Source organism: Phyllobates terribilis, unplaced genomic scaffold (genome assembly GCF_046119375.1).
Source record: "Phyllobates terribilis strain yellow unplaced genomic scaffold, ASM4611937v1 Scaffold_3__8_contigs__length_932513732, whole genome shotgun sequence".
NCBI lineage: Eukaryota > Metazoa > Chordata > Amphibia > Anura > Dendrobatidae > Phyllobates > Phyllobates terribilis.
Window position 1 is genome coordinate 241749461 of NW_027362763.1, and position 21583 is coordinate 241771043.

Below are 21583 nucleotides of genomic sequence, written 5' to 3' on the forward strand. Positions count from 1 at the left end.
CAACTCTAGTTATAAGTCATTTCCTAGACGACTGTGGCAATGGCATCATCACATGTCACTGGTCTATGTACGACTGCAGGAACTGTTAGCCATCTATGAATGCAAAGAGGGAAGAACTGATTGCCCTGGGCGCAGGCTGTGGAGAAGATTTCCAGAACACGTTCAAGAGATATTGGAACCACATCTGAACACAAGGTATATATGATAACACAAGCCTAGGATCAAACAGGTTTCTCTCTAGGTCTGCTCTGTCGGCTAAGATGTTCTGCAAAGAGCAATTGGAGATGAGTAATGCAAATGAGTACCTATAATAACGAATATTATTTGACAGTAAACTAAAGCTTTAACCCCTTCTCGTACGGCGGACATGTGCTATCACTTTATGAAGTAGGCTCAGGAGCTGAGCCCGCTCTGTACAGCGAGAGTTCCAGCTTCATTACATAACTTGAGTATCAAAAAGGAATAGTCGGCACTCCGTATAGCTAGAGTGGTGCACGTGGAAAACAATGTCTGTAGGAAAAGAAAATCCCGGCACTCACGTGTTGATAATCAGTTGATTTATTCCACAACTCACACAAGACGTTTCAGCCTGTCCAAGGCTTTTTTCAATTGTGGTTAAATACAAATAGATACACCTAGAAGAGGAGGTAGTATCAAAAAAATCCTTTTACGTAGAGAAGCCTTTTGGATTTATACTTTGGGAACTTTATATCCGAATGGCCTGAATCGAGAATATGATGTTAGTGGTATTATGTGATTAGGATAATGAGATACATCCTATTTTTCTTTCTAGACATCTCAGATGTGATGAAATCCTGAAGTATCTGCATAGGAACAAATGGGATGCATATTATACTTGCCACATTTTGTCGGGTTAAATAAGATTGAATGCGGAGATAAGACATGATGTAAGATGGACGGCTTCCCTATGTATCTCTAGGAATTACGGGTGGACAGTTAATTATACTGTCACCTTTAACGAAATAAATAAGGTCTAATTTAGGGAATAGAGGATAACAAAGGATAAATTTAAAAAGTCACTCTTATCTCAGACAACGATCTGGGGGAGGTGAGAATCACTTAGGACATAGATGTTCTCTATTCCCGTATGTCTGTGATTGTTCCTTCAGCAGTAGCTTTATATGTAGTTACAATTTATAATGAGATATAAAGTGATATAGAAATAATATGATGAATTTTTTCTACTATGTGAATTGGGATTTATGGGAATATGGCAGTATACTGATCTCTTTATAAGGTATTTACTAATAGAATTATAAAGGGCAACAGAATAAAAGATAGATTTAGTCACTTGTTGCAGGCTGTTCATGAGGAATCAGTTGTATATACAAATGTAATAAACAGTATTGTTCTAATAAAAATCTTTTTAAAAAAATCTAAAAATATTAAGGAATTTTTTCCAGAAAAATTATATAATGTTGAATGTGTTTAATAAAAAGAACATTGAGAAATTTAGATGGGAATATTTTTGATACATTTATTTAGATATATGAATTTACTTGTCATTGATATATTTGATTCCATGGGAAATATTAAAAAATCTTAAAAACATTAAGGATCTTTTCTGGAAAAATTATGAAATGTTACATATTTTTAGCTAAAAGAATATGGAAAAATAAAGATATAATGTGGTATATGCATGCAATAAATTTTACAATCTGCGATGTATATGGTTTTATGTGTAGTCGGGGATTATTTAAATATATGAATTCACTTGTTCTTTTTCATTATGCAACTTGAGTTTATTATTGCTTAATTTTTGTATGTTGTTGTAAATTCTGTTATATATAATTTTTTTTTTTTTTTTTGGTCTACTCTTTTTTTTTATGTTAATGAGAATTATGTCATTTCCGTGGATTTGTTTATAAATATCTTGACTGAATGTATTTAACCACAATTGAAAAAAGCCTTGGACAGGCTGAAACGTCTTGTGTGAGTTGTGGAATAAATCAACTGATTATCAACACGTGAGTGCCGGGATTTTCTTTTCCTTCATTACGTAGCTTGCACCTGGAGCTAGTCCGGATCGCTGCAGGTTAACCTCTCAAGTGCCGCTATCATTTATGACAGTGGCATTTAAGGGGGCCTCCAGGATTGAGGCCGTGAGTCCAGCGCCCATCAGCCCTCTGCACGATGATATCATAGGGAGCCAATAGCATCAAAGGACCTGCTGAACACCTCCATGTCTGCCATGGCATTATTTCTATGAAGCCTAGACTGTGACTGGGCTTCATAGCAGACCAGTCATTTTACAATACACTGAAATACTGCAATGTACTAGTGTATTGTAGAGGTGATCAAGAGATCTCAAATTTAGTCCCCTAAGGGGACTAAAAAAAAGTTTTGTAAAAAAAATAAATAAAAAATTATATGTATAATACTTTTGTGTGTATATGTATATTTAAACCACCCCAATTTTCCCCAAATGTACACAGAAAAATGTAAAAAAAAGGACCGCCTCTAGAGATTTCTACTAATGCACAGAATGTCATGAAACATATTTGTTTTTGCTTTTTGACAACAGGTACAAAAGTTCTAGGAAGGCAGTAAACTGGACAAGCATAAAGAAGCCCATTTACCTCAGTAGGCTGGGAAATAATTTTGCAGACTGGTCTGCGTGCTGGGCGGGTTACTTGATTACCAAGGTAATATTATATTCTGAATGGGAAGATGTTGTCCATAGTCATACTCGTAGACTCAGAATGTCTAAATAGAAAGCCTTATGACCGCATGAACGTGCCTTCTGTCAGGACAGTATTTGATGCTATCAATGTGATACATATTGTTTCCTAATTATATTTTCAAATGACTCTCCGATCCAGTACCTGTTTATTAAAGAGTAACTGTCTTGTTAAGTAATATTTCATTAATCTATAGTACACAGGAAAATAATCAACTTTGTAATATATCTGATCAGAGAAATCTTCCTTCTTTCTTCGCCAGGACTGTTCTTTCATTCTCAAAATTCTCAATACAGAGGTAAAATCTGTATTTAGTGAAGGCAGATTATTACGTAACTGAGATGGGAGTTGCTGCTGATAGTATTCTATGGAGGAGCTCTGAATCTAGCTCCTCCCCTTCTACATAGAATCTTATCAACACCAACTGTCATCTCCTATCTCAGCAATGTAACACAGATTTTACCAGAGAATTGAGAATTTTCAAAATGACTGATCAGTCCTGGCGGAGAAAGAAGTGGATTGCTCTAATAAGATATATTGCAAAGTTTCTTATTTTCATGTGTACTATTGATTTATGAAATAAAAATTAAAACGACTGTTACTCTTTTAAGGTTTTTCAATGTAAATCAAAAAGAAGTAAAATTCCCACACCCAAATTTTGTTGCCTGCAGTGCCAAGGGTGTATACCTTAGCTGACCGAGCTGGAAAGGAAAGATCTGTGTATGGGGGGGATACAACTTAGTAGAACAGAGAGACAAAGATCCAGCATCCACCGTTCCACTCTATACTTTATGGGGATTATTTCATATACTTCCGATTTCCTAACCTTAACTACTAATATTGAGTGATTGTATTCTGTGTGTTTAGGCTATGACTATATCTGTACTGTGTGTTTTACAGGTCAGGCATGAATTTGCAAGAAAGGTCTTTAATTGCTGTAGCATAATGATGAAGCATGATTTCAAAGTCACCATCTATCTTCTACCACACATCCTAGTCTATGTTATGCTAGGATGCAGCAAAAAAGACCAGGAAGAGGTAAGGGACAGGGAACATGTCAGCAGACTCATGATGCCTTTATCGTCGGCAGTGGGAAATACCAGCTGGCTTCTTATTACAAAGAACACTGTTTTACACTAAAACACTTTGGTTGACTGGTCGTCAATAGGGCATATTCACATATTTTTTTTCATCGTACAGTTTAACGCCTTCATCCACGGGCGATTTTCCGTTTTATGAATGTTTGTTTTTTCTTCCCCTTCTCCAATAGCCATAACTTTTTTATTTGATTTTTCCATCCACATAACAGTGTGATGGCTTGTTTTTGTTTTTTTAAGGACGAGCTCTACTATTGAATGACGCCATTCATTTTATCATGTAATGCACTGGAAAGCAGGGAAGAAAAGTGCAATTTCACAAGTTGTTTTTTTTCTATTTACAATGTTCACTATACGGTAAAAATGACCTGGAAATATGATTCTCCAAAATTATGCAAATGCCAAACATGTATACTTAAATAGAAAAAAAAACAACTTATTTTTCGGACCATAAGACGCACTTTTTTTCCCCCAAATGTGGGAGGAAAATAGGTGCGTCTTATGGTCCGAGCTTTACTTTTACCGGTGGTGAAGTAATGCGGCAGAGGTGAGATGCTGTCGGCGGTGAGGAAGAGCAGCAGAGCGGCTGGGGCCGGGGCCTGTGCTGGCCGTGGCTGGTGTCGGGCTGTGAGCGATGTCGGGAGGTGAAGCAGAGCGGCTTTCCGGTGGCCGCGGCCATCTTCCTGAGGCCATAATCTACAGGAAAATGGCCGCTCGAGCCGACCAGGAGCTCCGGCGGCCATTTTCCTGTAGATCACGGCCTCAGGAAGGCAAGCCGCACACGCTGCTCTGCCTCACTGCCCGACGCCGCTCACAGCCCATGCACAGGTCCCAGCCCCAAGCCAGGGCCCAGCCCCAGGTCCGGACCCAACACCAGACAGGCCACAGGCCCCAGACATCCGACAGGCCCCAGCCAGGCACCGGTCCGGGCCCAACACCACACAGGCCCCAGCCGGGCACAGATCCGGGCCTGACACCAGACAGGCCACAGGCCCCAGCCGGGCACAGATCCGGGCCTGACACCAGACAGGCCACAGGCCCCAGCCGGGCACAGGTCCGGGCCTGACACCAGACAGGGCACAGGCCCCAGCCGGGCACAGGTCCGGGCCCGACAGCAGACAGGCCACAGGCCCCAGCCAGACACAGGCCCCAGCCGGACGCGGGCCAGACACGGGCCCCAGCCGGACGCGGGCCCCAGCCGGACACAGGCCCCACACATCTCACCTCTTCTGCTGCAGCCGCCGGGTTCCTGAGGAAGGGAACGGAGGGCCCTGTGATCCTGCTCCACCACAACTCACAGCTGCTGGAGCACCGGCTTCTTCAGGGTCCGCAGCATTCCTCCACTTCCGCTTGTTTCCTGAGGGACCCTGCCTCCTGTGACCCCCGCTCCACCGTCCCCCACCCCCCCCAGGTAAGATACCGTACCTATTCAGACTTTTTAAGATGGACCCCCATCTTATAAAAAATATTTTTTACCTATTTTCCACCCCAAAATTTGGGGTGCGTCTTATGGTCTGGTGTGTCTTATAGTCCGAAAAATACGTGATGAAACAAAACTTGGAAATTTAAAAAAAAAACAACAACTTTTTGCTTGTGTCACCATTTTCTGAGACCTGTAACACTTTCAATTGTCTGGATATGGGGCTGTGTGAGGATTCATGTTTTGCACCCTGGGCTGACGTTATCACTAATACAATGTTTTCATCCCTTCTTATTGTATTTTATTGCACTGTTGTGGCTGCCAAAAAAGTGTAATTCTGGCGTTTTTGATTTATTTTCTCATTACGCCATTTACCACTCCAAGTGAATTTATTTTATATTTTGACATACGATAGCTCTGCTCCACCCGCGGCTGTTAGAGGCCCACGATGGCTGATTAAATCAGCCATCATCTGCAGGAAAGATGAGCCAGCATCAAAGGCAGGCACTCGACATGACGTAACTGTACATCATATGTTGTGAAGGGGTTAATAGAATTATTCACACCTCTTTTTTTGTTAATTGACCTGCAGACACGATGCACATCCTATTTAGATCACTTTTTGATGATCATGCTTGACTATGTTAAAAACTGTTGACACATGGAAGCCGTCTCTGTTTAGCAAATCCAGGTTTCCTTTGGCATGCGCAGACTCGAGCACGGTCGTATGAATATGCCTGTGTATGCTATAATGTAGTCATCTGATATATACATTTTTTACATATGGAATTAGTGCAAATGCTGTATAGGTACTTGTTTCCCAAAAATATTGGTACATTTTTGGCTTAAATCTGATCTGCCAGTCATTAGTTATGATGTTAAAGCCACATGTATGGTAATACAGTCTGGCGGTGCTCTGGGGGCGTGTATATCTACTTCCCACTGCATGGACACACCCACAGCGCACTTTAAGCCTGATTTGCATATGGCATCCATGCAAGATTTACCATGAATTGCACATTGAATCTCTACACAAAAGTGTCATTTTATGGGGACAGAATACATCCCTACCACTTCTTTAATATGTAAAGGCTGCTGATATGTTCTATTAAATGGGATTATAGCCATTAATGTCTTGTTAAAGGCACATTCCAGGGGCCTCTAATACAGTGTTATCACAGGACCTCTCTGTTTGGACTTCTTATACTCCAGTCTATAACTTTTTTGCCCAAACTTTTTTTTATATCCATGCCGAAAACAAAAAAATAATGTTGAAAGGATGTGGTCAGGTGTGCACTAATATAAGATATATTATTTAATCCATACTATAAATGTAATAATTCACCCATTTGTCTTAGGTTCATGCTGAAATAACAGCAGTTTTAAAGCACGATGATCCAAGGGTTCGACGTCTACAAGACAATGCCTCTGATCTTAGCCAGCTCAGTACCCAAACCGTCTTTTCAATGCTCGATCATCTTACTCAGTGGGCAAGGGAGAAACTCCAAGCAATTCATGCTGAGAAAAGCAACGTCAAAAGTGGTGGTCGTGGAGAAATAAAGGGTTAGTTATAGTTGTCGGGCATGTACCAAATTATTACTACATTATTAGTGGTGTAAGAAAAACAGTAGCTGAGAACAGGATGATTATTCATCCTCTATATAATGTGGTGCAATTTTTCAATCACCTTGTAACAGCGGACATATGTAACTGTACAAACAGGAAAGAATAGCCAAATCCTTCCCATGAGAGCGGGGATGGGTTTTTCGGTTGATGGAACAAAAGTATTTTGCGACATAGCAGAAGTTGGAACGTCTTATACACCTGTGGTGATGGGGCTGAACAAAAGTACAAGGAGGGCCTGGATGCTTTTATTGATAAATATTATATTACAGGTTATAGGTACTAAATTCTGTGATGGGACGTTGATCCAAGGAACTAGTCTTGATTGTAGTATGTGTAGTCGGGAGGAATTTTACCGCTAATATAGGGCAAATTGCATCTGCCTTATGGGATTTTTGTCTTCTGCATCAACACGTCGGGTTACAGGTTGAACTCTATGGACTTGTGTCTAACTTCAACCTTAAAACTATGAATGAAAGACCTAAATTCAATGACTAAGAGCTGTGTTTCATTACCTTTGTTTATATGGTGTATTTAGTCTTTACAAGTATTGTCTATATAGCAGTAATGCGGTTCAGATTTGACATATTCAGTGTTTCCATATACTGTACCTAGGTTGTAAAAGGTGTGTAATTGCAATATATAGACTCGGGAACATTTAATAAAAGAATCCAATTGAAAAATTGTTGTCCTAAGTGATTTAGAAGAGAAATTTAATTTTTATGCCTAGGATAATTTTTTGGTCTACTCTTTATCAATTCTCTGTCAAATAACTTTTTATTTCATTTTTTGTTCTAATTTGAAAATTGTTTGATTTTTACTTTCCCATTAGCAGCATTTCATGAGGAGTACGCAGAGTATCAAAATGTGACCGGATTTCTAGAGCTTATACCTCAAGATACTCTGGCTGTGGCTTCGTTTCGCTCTAAAGCTTACACCAGGGCTGTCATGCACTTTGAGTCATTTATCATGGAAAAAAAGCAAGAAATTCAAGAGCACTTGGGGTTTTTGCAGGTGAGCGGGTATATTTATTGATAATAGAAACTTCTCTTCCTATTAATGTATATTCCATCAGATTATTCTCCGGCATCTTGAATGTCTTTGCTTGCAGTGCTGGCTGCTTTATCAACAGTTAATGGAAAGACTGAAGTGTAATTTCACCTTTGAATACTATTTTCTATTCTATTAATAGATAAAACCTACGTACATTGCATTGCTTATCTTTCACCAATGTTGAGTTACAGCCGATATAGTCCAAGGTTTCCTTTGCAGTTCTGGTGGTTGCTATAAAATATCATTAACAAGCTTGACCTTAGACACATCTTTAACACCTCAGCTTTTTATACTACTTTAGATTAATATACAATTTCTGGTGTATAGAACCTGCTTACTAGACTGCAAGTCACCAGTACAAGCTCTTTAAAGACATAGAGCCAGTGAAGAAAGCTGGGAAATGTTCTGATCTAGAGAGGATGAGAATGTTCTGTATTTTTTTTTTTACTAATATCCAATCATTCGGTGACCACTTTTCTAAAAGTGGAAAACCCCTTTAATTAGTCTGATCCTATGGGAGATTTTGATTTTGTTGAGTTCTCATTTGACCTTATCGCTTTGGTCTTGGGGGACCTAGTCTGTGAATATTCGTTTTTTTATGCTCACTCAGGAAAAGCTGTGAGTGACTAAGGGTTGTATAGACTCATAGGCTCATAGTGAGCATGATGGGGCATTTGCTCATAGGGCAATCTAATAAAGTAGTTTTTCCACCCTGTTTAGAAACTTTATGCTGCTATGCATGAACCGGACGGTGTAGCTGGGGTGAGCGCTATTCGTAAGAAAGAGGCCTCTCTGAAAGAGCAGATCTTGGAGCATGAAAGCATCGGTTTGCTAAGAGATGCGACAGCTTGCTATGACCGCGCCATTCAGCTCAAGCCAGAAGAGGTATTGTAGATCGCAAACAGGTCCTTTAAGACTGAGCAAAAGTAGCCATCTAAATATTAAGCTAATAATTGTGTTTTGAATCATCAATCAGTGTTGTATCATATTAACATTTATAGATAGAGCCAAAATATTGCATGGGGGGTTATCTGGGACTTTGTCAGAATATTACACCCCAATAAACAATAGGTAAATAGTGAAAACATCCTGTGCTTCCTGTGATATTTTAAGCATATCTGAGAATATGCTTTATGCTAATGAATTATTAAAGAGGACCTATATTTATGAGAAAAGCATAAATAAAATGACAGGAGAAGAAATTATAAGTCTTTTCTCAGATATATCAGATGATTTCTTTCCTTATAAACAGTCTCGGGTTTTACTTTCATTATATTATACTGAGCGCAAAATCTAGAGGGAGTTTATCCTCTGGGAGACGTTATCTATGAGGCCATGGCTCCACTATCAGTATTTGGTCAGTATTCAGTCAGTATTTTTTCTCAGAAGTGGGAGACAAAACCAGGAACAATCAGAGAAAAGGTATAATAGAAACAAGTCACCAACTCTGCATTTATCACCCACTCCTGGTTTTGTCTCCCACTCCTGAGAAAAAATACTGATAGTGGGGCCGTGGCCTGAGGGTGAGGATGTGATACTGTACAACATCTGAAGGGTAACTAGTGTCTGTTCTCACATCTGGCACCATTTTACCCACTAGACCATAGTATATAATGAGAGACTGGATTCACCTTGTTTTCTTAAAAATCCTCAGAAAGAGGATCCATATACATGGTGAGTTGTTTCACTGTTGCATCCCAATCTGCAGCTTATTGGCAAAATGCAGATTAGGTCAAAATTTACTGCAAGGAGCCTGAACTTGATACAGAATATTGTTGCTTATCAGTGCAATATGTCCCTGTATATTATGCGGCCCAACTAGAGGAGTGAGGTACAGCTGCTTGTAAAGGGTTAATCTTCTAGTGGTGGATACAGCTGCTTGTAAAGGGTTCATCTGGGTCTCTCACTACAGAGACAGACACCACAACATACTGAGGAGAAGCTCTGGTAGGATATACCTTTCTCGTTGAAGCTTTTAGCATCCACCTTCTCCTCCTGTTGCTCTATTATACACAGGAATCTATTTTACATCTGTTACATAATTACATACAGCAAAAGGTAATCTGCAGCACACATCTTCCCTGTGTTTAAATGCTGCACACTACCAGTCTTAACCACACACAGTGGTGTCTTCCTCTTCCAGATCAGAAGCAGGAAGTCTCACACAGATGTCATAATAGTAAGACATAAGAGAGCCTCAATTCAGTTTCCTTACTTCTAGGGTCAGAGCTTACATCACTAAATTAGACAGTAATTTATTTAATTTTCCTAGTTATATACAGTATATTTGAGAGGCTGTATATTTTACTTCATGAAGTTTTTCTGGAGGTGATAGGCCACCTTTAGGCATATGCTGGGTGTTTATTCTTCAGTGGTGTCCTCAGTTATCAATGGCAACCTCTAATAAACTGCCCTATCCCCTTCACCTGCCTGGTCTCTATTGATGTTACTTGGAAAGGACCTAATTAGCAGGGTAAGAATATAGAGGAGGGATGCGGACAAATTCCAATTGTATATTTAACAACATATGCATGATATGGACCTCTGCTTTGTTGGTCCACTTTTCATCCTCAGATTTTTTTGCTGAAGACTGATGGGTATCCTAACAGAATAGAGCAGGAAATTGTTTCCCACAAATTATGCAGGTGGCACAAGCCCTATATCATACATGTAATGGCACAGTCTTCCATTTGCTTTTCCTCTAGAGCAGGGATGTCAAACGCAAAGACTCAGAGGGCCAAAATTAAAAACTTGGGCAAAGTTGCAGGCCAACCAGTATACAGTATAATGGGCCCCACATAATCCTCCATAGAGAATAATGGGCCCCACATAGTCCTCCATACAGAATAATGGTCCCCACATAATCCTCCATACAGTATAATGGTCCCCACACATAGTCCTCCATACAGTACAATGGCCCCCACATAGTCCTCCATACAGAATAATGGGCCCCACATAGTCCTCCATACAGTATAATGGCCCCCACATAGTCCTCCATACAGTATAATGGGCACCACATAGTCCTCCATACAATATAATGGGCACCACATAGTCCTCCATACAGAATAATGGGCCTCACATAGTCCTCCATACAGAATAATGGGCCCCACATAGTCCTTCATACAGAATAATGGGCCCCACATAGTCCTCCATACAGAATAATGGGCCCCACATAGTCCTCTATACAGAATAATGGGTCCCACATAGTCCTTCCTACAGAATAATGGGCCCCACACAGTCCTCCATACAGAATAATGGGCCCCTCATAGTCCTCCATACAGAATAATGGGCCCCTCATAGTCCTCCATACACAACAATGGGCCCCACATAGTCCTCCATGCAGAATAATGGGCCTTACATAGGGGTGGTGGTTCTGGTGTCGCGGGCCAAATAAAACCACCTTGCGGGCCACAGTGTGACATGTATGCTCTAGAGGCAGTTGAGGCATTCTCGGGAGCGTAGTATGATGTCCGGTCCAATGTTACCATTTATCTCATGTTAATGTAACCTCTGCAATAAGAGATCCTTTTTGATTTTATGTACATACTTAAAGGGGTTGTCCAGTACTTTTAAAAATATGCCAATGTGTTTTAATGATAAATAGAAGCTTCTTTCTAATTACCTCCTGGTGCTGTTTCTGCCTGTGAGTGATGCTATCACTGGCCGCTCACAGGCAGCATGTGACCCCCTGCTGCAGCCGGCGCTGACATCCGCTGACGTCACAACAAGTCCAGCCTGCAGCCGAGGGTCCCTCTTTCACGTTCCACGGTGGCTGCTGAGTTGTGGGCGGGGTTACCCCGCGCGTCACACCTGGCATCCACTGCGCTCTCTGCTTCTCCCCATTCATTGGGAAAGCGCACGGTGGATGCTGGGTGTGACGTGGGGAATAACCCCCTGCCCACCACCCAGCAGCCACCCCGGGGACCCAGTGCTGAGTTACGCCTCACTTGATGTGCTGTCAGCGGGGGGGTCACGTGCTGCCTGTGAGCGACCACCAATAGCGCCGCTCACAGGCCGAAACAGCACCAGGAGGTAATTAGAAAGAAGCTTCTATTTATCATTAAAACACATTGGCACATTTTTAAAACTACTGGACAACCCTTTTAATTATACTAATGATATTACATTGGGATTTTCACGCATTGACAACTATAGGGAGACAGATGGCTTCTTATTTCTCAATTCGCAGATTTTGCACCATCATGGAGTCGTGAAATCAATGTTAGGTCTTGGCCAATTGTCTACTGTGATAACACAAGTTAATGGAATCCTAAATAGTAGGTAAGTATCATCACAATTTATCTGGCAAGACTATTTTTATGTATAAGTGGACTTGAGCTGGCAATATATTGTACATCAGATTAATAGCTACAACAAATGCCAGGTAGGCTAGATTGACTAGCAGTCTCTTGTGTGGGAGCAGAATGATTGTTCCCCGACTTCTGGTGGGTTGAAAGAAGAACAGGGCATCAATATGCCCGATCCTTTGTTGCATTGGGAGATGAATGCTGCCAGAGGTTTTTTGCAATGGCTTCGTTCCCTCTACCTGTAAAGAGGAAAAAAACCTGTACATGTGCATAGCGTGCATCTGCTATGGGGGGAGTCACTGGTGATATCCATTGCCCAAACACTCATTGAGCCACAGTCTGATGTATAGCTCCCGTGCACAGTAGATGATCGCAAATATTACATTGTATGAGGGCCTTCAGTGGCAGATATCTCGGAAGTGAGAAATTCAGCAGTTGCCTAATCCAACTTTTCTCAGGGCATATAAGCTGTCGTCGGTCGTGTCTGACAGTGACTTACTCACTGCTCCCCTTAAAAAGCACACGTATGCTTAACCCATTCAAGTGTGCATAGGTAATGGGGGTCAATGGTTTAAGGTTAGATGTTCATTGGCAAAATAAGCATGTAACTGACAGGTATCTAATGGCCTACGTTAAAGGGACTCTGTCAGCACAGAATGACTGTTGAAACCAAGTACAGGAGCTCAGTGATTCACGGCGACCAATCATTTATATACACCTTCCCACCTGCTTGGTTTCCCTCTATCTCTGCCCTTCTCTGGTCTTATGGTGCCAGAGCTGTCAATCAAAGAAGAGGGGATGGCGTTTGAGAGAAAACAAGCAGGTGGGAAGGGGTATAAATGATTGACCCCACCACGAAGCATCGCGTGGCAGGACTTTGTTTGAATGGTCATCCTGTGCTGACAGTCCCTTTTAAAGGTGCATCATTCTGTTACCTTACTATAGGCCTGAGTGGACAGCGGAATTGAACACTTACAGAGTTGAGGCAGCCTGGAAACTCTCCAAATGGGACTTGGTGGATGAATACCTATCTACAGGTAAAATGTTACGTGTGGCAGTGGGGCTTTAAAGGGACTGTAACCTTATACATTAGTATCACACCCTCTTCTAGGTAAATCTGTCATCTTCTGGATTATTATGTAGCTAGTATGTAGGTAACTAGGGTAGATTGTGGGATGCAGTTTAGTGATTTTATATGCCTTGTAGGGATTGTACTCACTCAGGTGCTATGATAGGCAAACAGGAGGCATGTTCCTTTAAATGTCCAGAACGATTTATTGGCTTCATAAACCGGTCAGAAAGTAAAATGTAAACAAACAACCTTTAGTGCAGGCAAAAACAAAGAAAACAGTCCGTTTAGCAAATTCTCTGATACAGCGGACCTGTGGTCACACAGGTTGGTACGTGTCCAGTACACAGCTTAGTCTGGAGACAACACACAGGAGGCCTTCTCCCTCCAAACACAGCCCCTGTGTCAAACAACAGCCTCCATTATATAGGCTGTTAACCACCCCAGAGGTGAGGTATGTGGGTAGCTACACCTGCCCAACTCAGCTAACCATAACCCGGTCCCAGGTGCACCAATTAGTCCTCTTAGTGCAGGCGTGCTCTAGAGAAACTACACCGGGTTACATCACAGAGACCAGCCATCTCTGTGATACATACTTCCCATCAACTACGTGACCATTAGCCACCTTACAGCCTGAAGATCTTCCTTTTCCTTAGTCTGATAGTTTTTCTGGACATAATTAATTAAGCACAAACTACTATACAAATACCATTTACAAGAATAGGAGGGATGTAGTGATCAAGGAGGCTAGTCCATTGTGAAAACCATATAAATGTCACGCTGCTCCAGGTTACATATGTGTTTAAGGAAATCTCACATTGCGGTGATATTGCTGCTATTTTGTTTCAAAGTTACATTGCCCCAACAGATAGAAAATCCACCAACTGGAGTATCCGGCTAGGGCAGCTGCTGCTCCTGTCCAAGAAGAAGGAGCGAGAAGCCTTCTATGACACCCTGAAAGTGGTGCGTGCCGAGCAGATCGTTCCTCTGTCAGCCGCCAGCTTTGAGAGAGGCTCCTACCAACGGGGATATGAGTATATAGTCAGGTACACAGCATTGGCTTCCTCCTCTTTTGTTAAATGTAGATTTCAGCTTACTGTGTGATGTCTATGGTCATTATATGTGATGTATCAATAGTAATATTATTACGGTAATGTTATACCATGGATAGTTTACATACTCTGTGTCTTATTTCCCTGGAAAGGCTGCACATGTTGTGTGAGCTTGAGCACAGTATAAAGATGTTGCTCCAGGATCTTGCTGGGGACTCGGGTACAGACTCTCTGAATTGGCCTGCAAGGCTGGAAATGACACAGAACTCCTACAGGGCAAGGGAGCCCATTCTGGCATTGCGCAGGGCTCTACTGACTGCTGGCAAAAGGTGAGTTGGTCTCATTTTATGAAGTAAGTAGGAAGAATGCAACATAATAATGGGCAGTTTGTCCATGACCATTATCTTTGTTGTGTATGTTCACCTTTGCGCCCCATTCACACATCTGTCTGTCACGGTCCAAATATGGACCACGATACAGGGACTGTCCGCAGGACTCCTGACCTGATTTTGACAGCCTGATATATGACTGAGGCTATAAAGCTTGGGTCAGGAAAGCCATGCCAAGACTGGAAGCCACTGTCCGTACTCGGACCGTGACTCGTGGATTAGTGAATGCGAACTTAAACACAATTTTACATGTAGATTAAATTTACTCAAAAATGAAGTGATACATTGAATTGTCTGCTGTGCTGATGGATTTAGTCCTCCCTAGCAGTTAAGATTACAGTACACACTTGCTTACAACATCCAGAACTTTTGACTGAGAACTCGCGATTTTTAATGTAAAACACAAGCTTGTTTCTGGTGTTTGATACCATATAACTTCTTTTTGGAGAGAAAGCAGGAGTAAGTGTAAATGTGTGTTACTAAGTGGGATTAACAAGCACCCAATAATGGCTGGGATCAAATAATTAGTAACAACACACAAATAAATAATTGCTTATTATGCGTATTAAATGTTAATCTTGTGCCACAATACGATAACAAAAACAGTGAAACGCCGAAAACAATGAAAATAAAAAGTTATGGTTCTTGGAATAAGGTAAGGCAAAAAGTGAAAAATATAGTACGTTATGAAGGCCAAAATTAGCAGCATCCTTGAAGGTGTCCAAACCCCTCAGAAAGCTGTTGGCCAACCATAATCTCTCCCAACTCTCACCATGCACATGAGTGCATTGCTAGACCTCACTATGGGGAGAGTGGAGTCCGGCAGCAGCTTATCTATAGGGAGAACAAAAAGAATTGTACATTTGAATTAAAAACATCTGATCCTCATCCTTCACTACATCATCTGTCTGGAGGCCGATTTTAATCTAAAATGTACGCAGGCCTTAAAGGGGTTGTCCACTATTTTAGATTACTCCCCTAATGTATCCACCCCGGGGCCCCTAAGACTTTTTGTAAATACCTTCCGTTGCAGATAATGCCTGTGAGCGGCGCTATCACTGGCCGCTCACAGGCATCACGTGACCCCCGGCTGCAACCGGCTCTGACATCCGCTGACGTCATGACAAGTGCTGGCAGCAGCCGGGGGTCTTTTTCTTCCTGGTTCCACGGTGGATGCCAGGCTGTGGGCGGGGTTACCTCCCCGCGTCACACCCGGCATCCACCACGCACTCTGCCTCTCCCCATTCATTGGGAAAGCACGCGGTTGATGAGGACCTCAGTGCTGAGTCACTCCTCACTTGTCGTGACGTCAATGCGGGGTCACGTGATGCCTGTGAGCGGCCACCGATAGCGCCGCTCACAGGCATTTTTTGCAACGGAAGATATTTACAAAAAGTTTTGGGCCCCGGGGGGATACATTGGGAGGGTAGTTTACAGTAGAAAATTTTCTTTAAGTTTGAAAATTTTGTTTTGTCTTTTTATTTTCAGGCCTAACTACACTGACATGATTGGGGAATGTTGGCTGCAAAGTGCTCGTGTTGCCCGAAAAGCAGGTCACCATCAGACTGCATATAATGCCCTCCTCAATGCAGGAGAAACCAGGCTCGCTGAACTTAATGTTGAACGTGCTAAGTGGCTGTGGTCTAAGGTGAGCAACAATCCAGTACCCCTCATGGATTACCTTGCCAGTCATTGCTTGTCTTGTTTGTTTTATGCATAATATGTCGGTAATGGGAAGATTCAACTCCACTATTGCTAACCCAGTACGTCTATTTTGTGGATTAGGGTGATGTGCACCAGGCCCTCATAGTCCTTCAGAAGGGGGAAGAGCTGTTCCCGAGTGGTAACTCTGAAAACCCAGAGCAGCAGCAGATCCATGGCCGAGCCATGCTGCTAGTGGGACGATTCATGGATGAGACGGCCAACTTTGAAAGCAATGCCGTGATGAAAAAGTATAAAGTAAGGTGAAAATGAAACCTGTGAATAATAGTGTGGAGTAACTATAGTTTTTCATATCTATGTGTACAGGATTTGCCATTTATTGGCTGTGTTTATAAAGAACAGATGATGCCAGTAGACTTTTTAATAGTTAATTACTTCTAGACCGCCCTTAAATTATAAATGTCCGGGCCGATTCCTGTTCTATTCCGCAGTGACATTCCAAAACGTCACTGTATTGTAGAGCACCTCCACAACATTGTGCAGGGGTAGGGAGATGGCTGTCCCTCACTGTATTGTGGAGCAGCACCACAACATTGTGCAGGGGCAGGGAGACGGCTGTCCCTCACTGTATTGTGGAGCAGCACCACAACATTGGGCAGGGAGACGGCTGTCCCTCACTGTATTGTGGAGCAGCACCACAACATTGTGCAGGGGCAGGGAGACGGCTGTCCCTCACTGTATTGTGGAGCAGCACCACAACATTGGGCAGGGAGACGGCTGTCCCTCACTGTATTGTGGAGCAGCACCACAACATTGTGCAGGGGCTGGGAGACGGCTGTCCCTCACTGTATTGTAGAGCAGCACCACAACATTGTGCAGGGGCAGGGAGATGGTTGTCCCTCACTGTATTGTGGAGCAGCACCACAACATTGTGCAGGGGCAGGGAGACGGCTGTCCCTCACTGTATTGTAGAGCAGCACCACAACATTGTGCAGGGGCAGGGAGACGGCTGTCCCTCACTGTATTGTGGAGCCGCTCCACAAATAGTGCAAGGGCAGGGAGACCGCTGTCCCCCACTGTATTGTGTAGCAGCACCACAACATTGTGCAGGGGCAGGGAGACGGCTGTCCCTCACTGTATTGTAGAGCACCTCCACAACATTGTGCAGCAGCAGGGAGACTGCTGTACCCCACTGTATTGTGGAGCAGCACCACAACATGGGGCAGGGGCCGGGAGAAGGCTGTCCCTCACTGTACACTGTGTTCCAAATTATTATGCAAAAAGTGTTTAGGAGTGATGAGGTAAGAATTTTTTTGTTTGTCAGTTAAACTCATTGATGGTGATGTGTGTCAGGGCTCTTTATGTCACTGTAAGCAATTGCAGAAACCTGTGCTAATTAGTTTGACAGGTGTGTCCAATGAAAGGCAAGACTACTTAAGAAGGCTGTCCCACATTATTAAGCAGCCTACATTTTCTGCCAAAATGGGAAAGAAAAAGGATGTGTCTGCTGCTGAGAAGCAACAAATTGTGGAGTGTTTAGGTCAAGACATGACTACAATCAACATTGCCAAGACACTTCATCCTGATCATCGCACAATCAAGAAGTATGTAGCTGATTCAGAGTACACACGTGTGCGTGCTGATAAGGGAAAATTGAGGACTCTTTCCTACAGGCAATTACGTCAGGTTAAAAGAGCAGCGGCAAAAAAGCCTTGTCATAGCAGCAGACAAGTTTTTGAAGCTGCTGGTGCCTCCAACGTCCCCCAAACAACAAGATGCAGGGTCCTTCAGAGGTTTTCAGCTGTGCGTAAGCCATCCTGTCGACCTCATCTATCCACTGCACACAAGCAGAAACGGCTCCAGTGGGCTAAACAATACATGAAGACTGACTTCAAAACTGTTTTGTTTACCGATGAGTGCCGTGCAACGCTCGATGGTCCAGATGGATGGAGTGGAGGATGGCTGGTTGATGGACACCCCATGCAAACACGGCTACGGCGCTAACAAGGAGGAGGTGGAGCAATGTTTTGGGCTGGAATCATGGGGAGAGAGATTGTCGGCCCCTTTAGGATCCCTGAAGGGGTAAAGATGAACTCCATAATGTATGCTGAGTTTCTCAAACAGCACTTCCTGCCATGGTTCAAGAAGAAGAACCGTGCATTCCGCAGCAAGATCATTTTCATGCATGATAATGCCCTGTCTCATGCTGCACATAACACATCTGCATCTCTGGCTGATATGGGCATAAAAGGGGACAAACTTATGGTGTGGCCCCCATGCTCCCCTGACCTCAACCCCATTGAGAACCTCTGGAGCATCATCAAAAGGAGTGTCTATGATGGCGGGAGGCAGTTCACATCTAAGCAACACCTCTGGGAGGGTATTCTGTCCTCATGCAAAACAATTGAAGCAGAAACCATCCAAAACCTGACAAATTCAATGGACGAGAGAGTTCAGAAGCTCCTTTCGAACAAGGGGTCCTATGTGCAAATGTAACATCACCTAGAATAAAGTTTTGAGTTGAAAACTGTTTGATTTCAGTTTGTAATAACCTGCTAATGCTTAGAATTTCAAAAATGACCATTTTTTTGTTCTTTATTAAAATGAAAAGGTTGAAAACTCTGCTGTGCATAATAATTTGGAACATGCATTTTGAGTGCAGTTTGAGTGTTTTATTTTTTTAAAAATATACTGTTATCATAGGCAGTTTGTACAAAAACCTTTCAATTGTGCTCTAATAGTTATTTGACTGGAAAATTACAATGACTGCAATTCATATAGGTAATTTGGGAAAATCAGAGAAAATATTATTTGAATAATAATTTGGAACACAGTGTATTGTAGAGCAGTTCCACTGATTTCTGAAATGAAAGTTAAAAAGACTCTTAAATGAATATCCATGTTGATCAGCTGTGAAGGTATACACTGCAATCATCAATTCTGTGATGCAATTATATGTGGATTGCATCAAAAAAAGAAAATATTCTACTTAGCACTCAGATGTTAGCACTCAGTTGTTGTTGCAATCCGTGACCTATAAAACAGGATTTTTGGTTACTCACCGTAAAATCTGTTTCTCTGAGCCTTCATTGGGGGATACAGGAAACCATGGATGTATGCTGCTGCCACTAGGAGGCTGAAAGTTAGTTCCTCCCCAGCAATGTACACCCCACCGACTGGCATTAAGTTAATCAGTTAGTGTACAAGCAGTAGGAGAAGCAACATTAAACAGAGAGAAATACAGCAATTCAAGCTGTAACATATAACAATAACAGTTATTAAGGCTGTCAAAATGGGAGGGTGCTGTGTACCCCAATGAAGGCTCAGAAAAGCAGATTTTATGGTGAGTAACCAAAAATCCTGTTTTCTCTATCGCTATCAGGGGGAGGAATCTTGTTTTTACTCCGGTACACCTCCAGGATTGCTGTCTGGATCCAGCGAGCAATTGTAGACTTTGGAAGCCGAAAGGCCTCTCTGTTTTCCCTCAGGGATGATAAAGAGGGAATCCGTCCTCCAGAGGGGGGCGGTCCTAGCCAGGTAAATCCAATCCGCTCTGACAAGGTCCATCCTATTCAGAGAACGTTCCAGAGGGTGAGACGGAGTCGGACAAAAAGAAGGGAGGACGATGTCCTCATTGAGGTGATAGGTGGAGACCACCTTAGGGAGAAAGGAAGGTACCGGTCTCAAGACAACCTTGTCTTGGTGGAGGATCAGAAAAGGGGAACGACAAGAGAGCCGCCAACTCCAACACGCGCCGGAAGGATGTGATTGCGACAAGGAAGGCCACCTTCCAAGATAGAAGAGACATACACTTCTCGCAGAGGTTGAGAGGGGGGAACTCCTAAGAGCCTCCAGGACCAGGTTGAGATGCCAGGGCTCGACAGGTGTTCAGTACGGAGGGACTGCGTGAGCCACTCCCTGAAGAAAGGTTTTTACCTGAGAGCGAGAAGCCAAGTTTTTCTGAAAAAAGATAGAAAGCACAGAGACTTGGCCCTTCAAAGAGCTGAGAGCAAGTCCCGCATCAAGGCCGTCCTGAAGAAAAGCCAAAATGGACGGAAGAGAGTATCTCATAGGTGCGGTGTGATTACTCTCACACCAACGTAAAAAGGCCTTCCAGGTTCAATAGTATACTCGAGATGATGAAGGTTTTCCGAGCCCGGATCATTTTCTGAATAATTCGTTCTGAAAAACCTGACGGTCTTGGTACAGCGGTTTCAACAGCCACGCCGTCAAATCGAGTGACTGAGAATTCTGGTGGAACATGGGGCCCTGGGAAAGCAGATCTGGTCTGTCTGGAAGCTTCCAATGGGCTTCTGCGAGAAGATTGACTACCTCTGCATATCAAGACCTCCTGGGCCAATCCGGGGCAATCAGGATGACCAGCACCCCTTCCGCTTTGATCTTTTTCAACAATCGGGGAAGAAGGGGAAGGAGTGGGAACAGATAGGGTAGAGTGAACTGTGGCCAGGGTATCGCCAGTGCGTCGACTCCCACCGCGAGAGGGTCGTGAGATCTGGAGACTAACTGCTTCACTCTCCTGTTCAAGCGGGACACCATGAGATGCACATCCGGAGTGCCCCACCTCTGACAAATCTGAAGGAAGACATCCTGATGTAGAGACCATTCACCCGCCGCGAGGCCCTCGCTACTGAGGAAGTCAGCGGCCCAATTCTCTACGCCGGGAATATGCACCACGGATATTGCCGGAACCCTGCTCTCTGCCCAGAGCAGGATCTTGGAGACCTCTGCTAATGATAATGGACTCCTGGTCCCTCCCTGGTGGTTGACATATGCCACCGCTGTGGCATTGTGTGTCTGTATTCAGACTGGTAATCTCCTGAGAAGGGTCTGCCAGTGACGAAGGGACAGGAGAATGGCCCTTATCGCTAGGATGTTGATCAGCAGTGAGGACTCCTAGTGAGACCAACGTCCCTGGACCGTCAGGTTGCGGAACACCGCTCCCCAGCCGAGGAGGCTGGCGTCCGTCGTCACCACCTGCCAGTGAACAGGGAGAAAGGATCGACCCTGAAGAGTGAGGGGGGGGGAGACGGCCATCAGGTCAGGGACCCCCTGACTTGGTATGAGATTCGAATATGACGGTCCAGAGAGAGGACTGATCTGTCCCACTGGGAAAGAATGGCTTGTTAGAGCGGCCTGTTGTGGAATTGCCTCCGCCGCTGCCACCATCCTTCCCAGGACTGCCATAGCT

The 21583-nt window shown here is 43.3% G+C and overlaps 1 protein-coding gene across 2 annotated transcripts in view; it reads left to right on the forward strand.

Annotated features, from left to right (window-relative positions):
* ATR (ATR checkpoint kinase) overlaps positions 1–21583 on the forward strand; it is a 130541-nt gene that overhangs the window by 61443 nt on the left and 47515 nt on the right. The window contains exons 24-35 of one of the 2 annotated variants that reach the window (XM_073674683.1): positions 80–195; positions 2546–2666; positions 3603–3740; positions 6578–6782; positions 7675–7856; positions 8616–8780; positions 12085–12176; positions 13148–13239; positions 14140–14317; positions 14476–14652; positions 16201–16360; positions 16498–16671. In XM_073674683.1, the coding sequence (XP_073530784.1) occupies positions 80–195; positions 2546–2666; positions 3603–3740; positions 6578–6782; positions 7675–7856; positions 8616–8780; positions 12085–12176; positions 13148–13239; positions 14140–14317; positions 14476–14652; positions 16201–16360; positions 16498–16671 (1800 nt within the window). The remainder of the gene's footprint in view (positions 1–79; positions 196–2545; positions 2667–3602; positions 3741–6577; positions 6783–7674; positions 7857–8615; positions 8781–12084; positions 12177–13147; positions 13240–14139; positions 14318–14475; positions 14653–16200; positions 16361–16497; positions 16672–21583) is intronic. The other variant, XM_073674684.1, reaches the window with a different exon arrangement.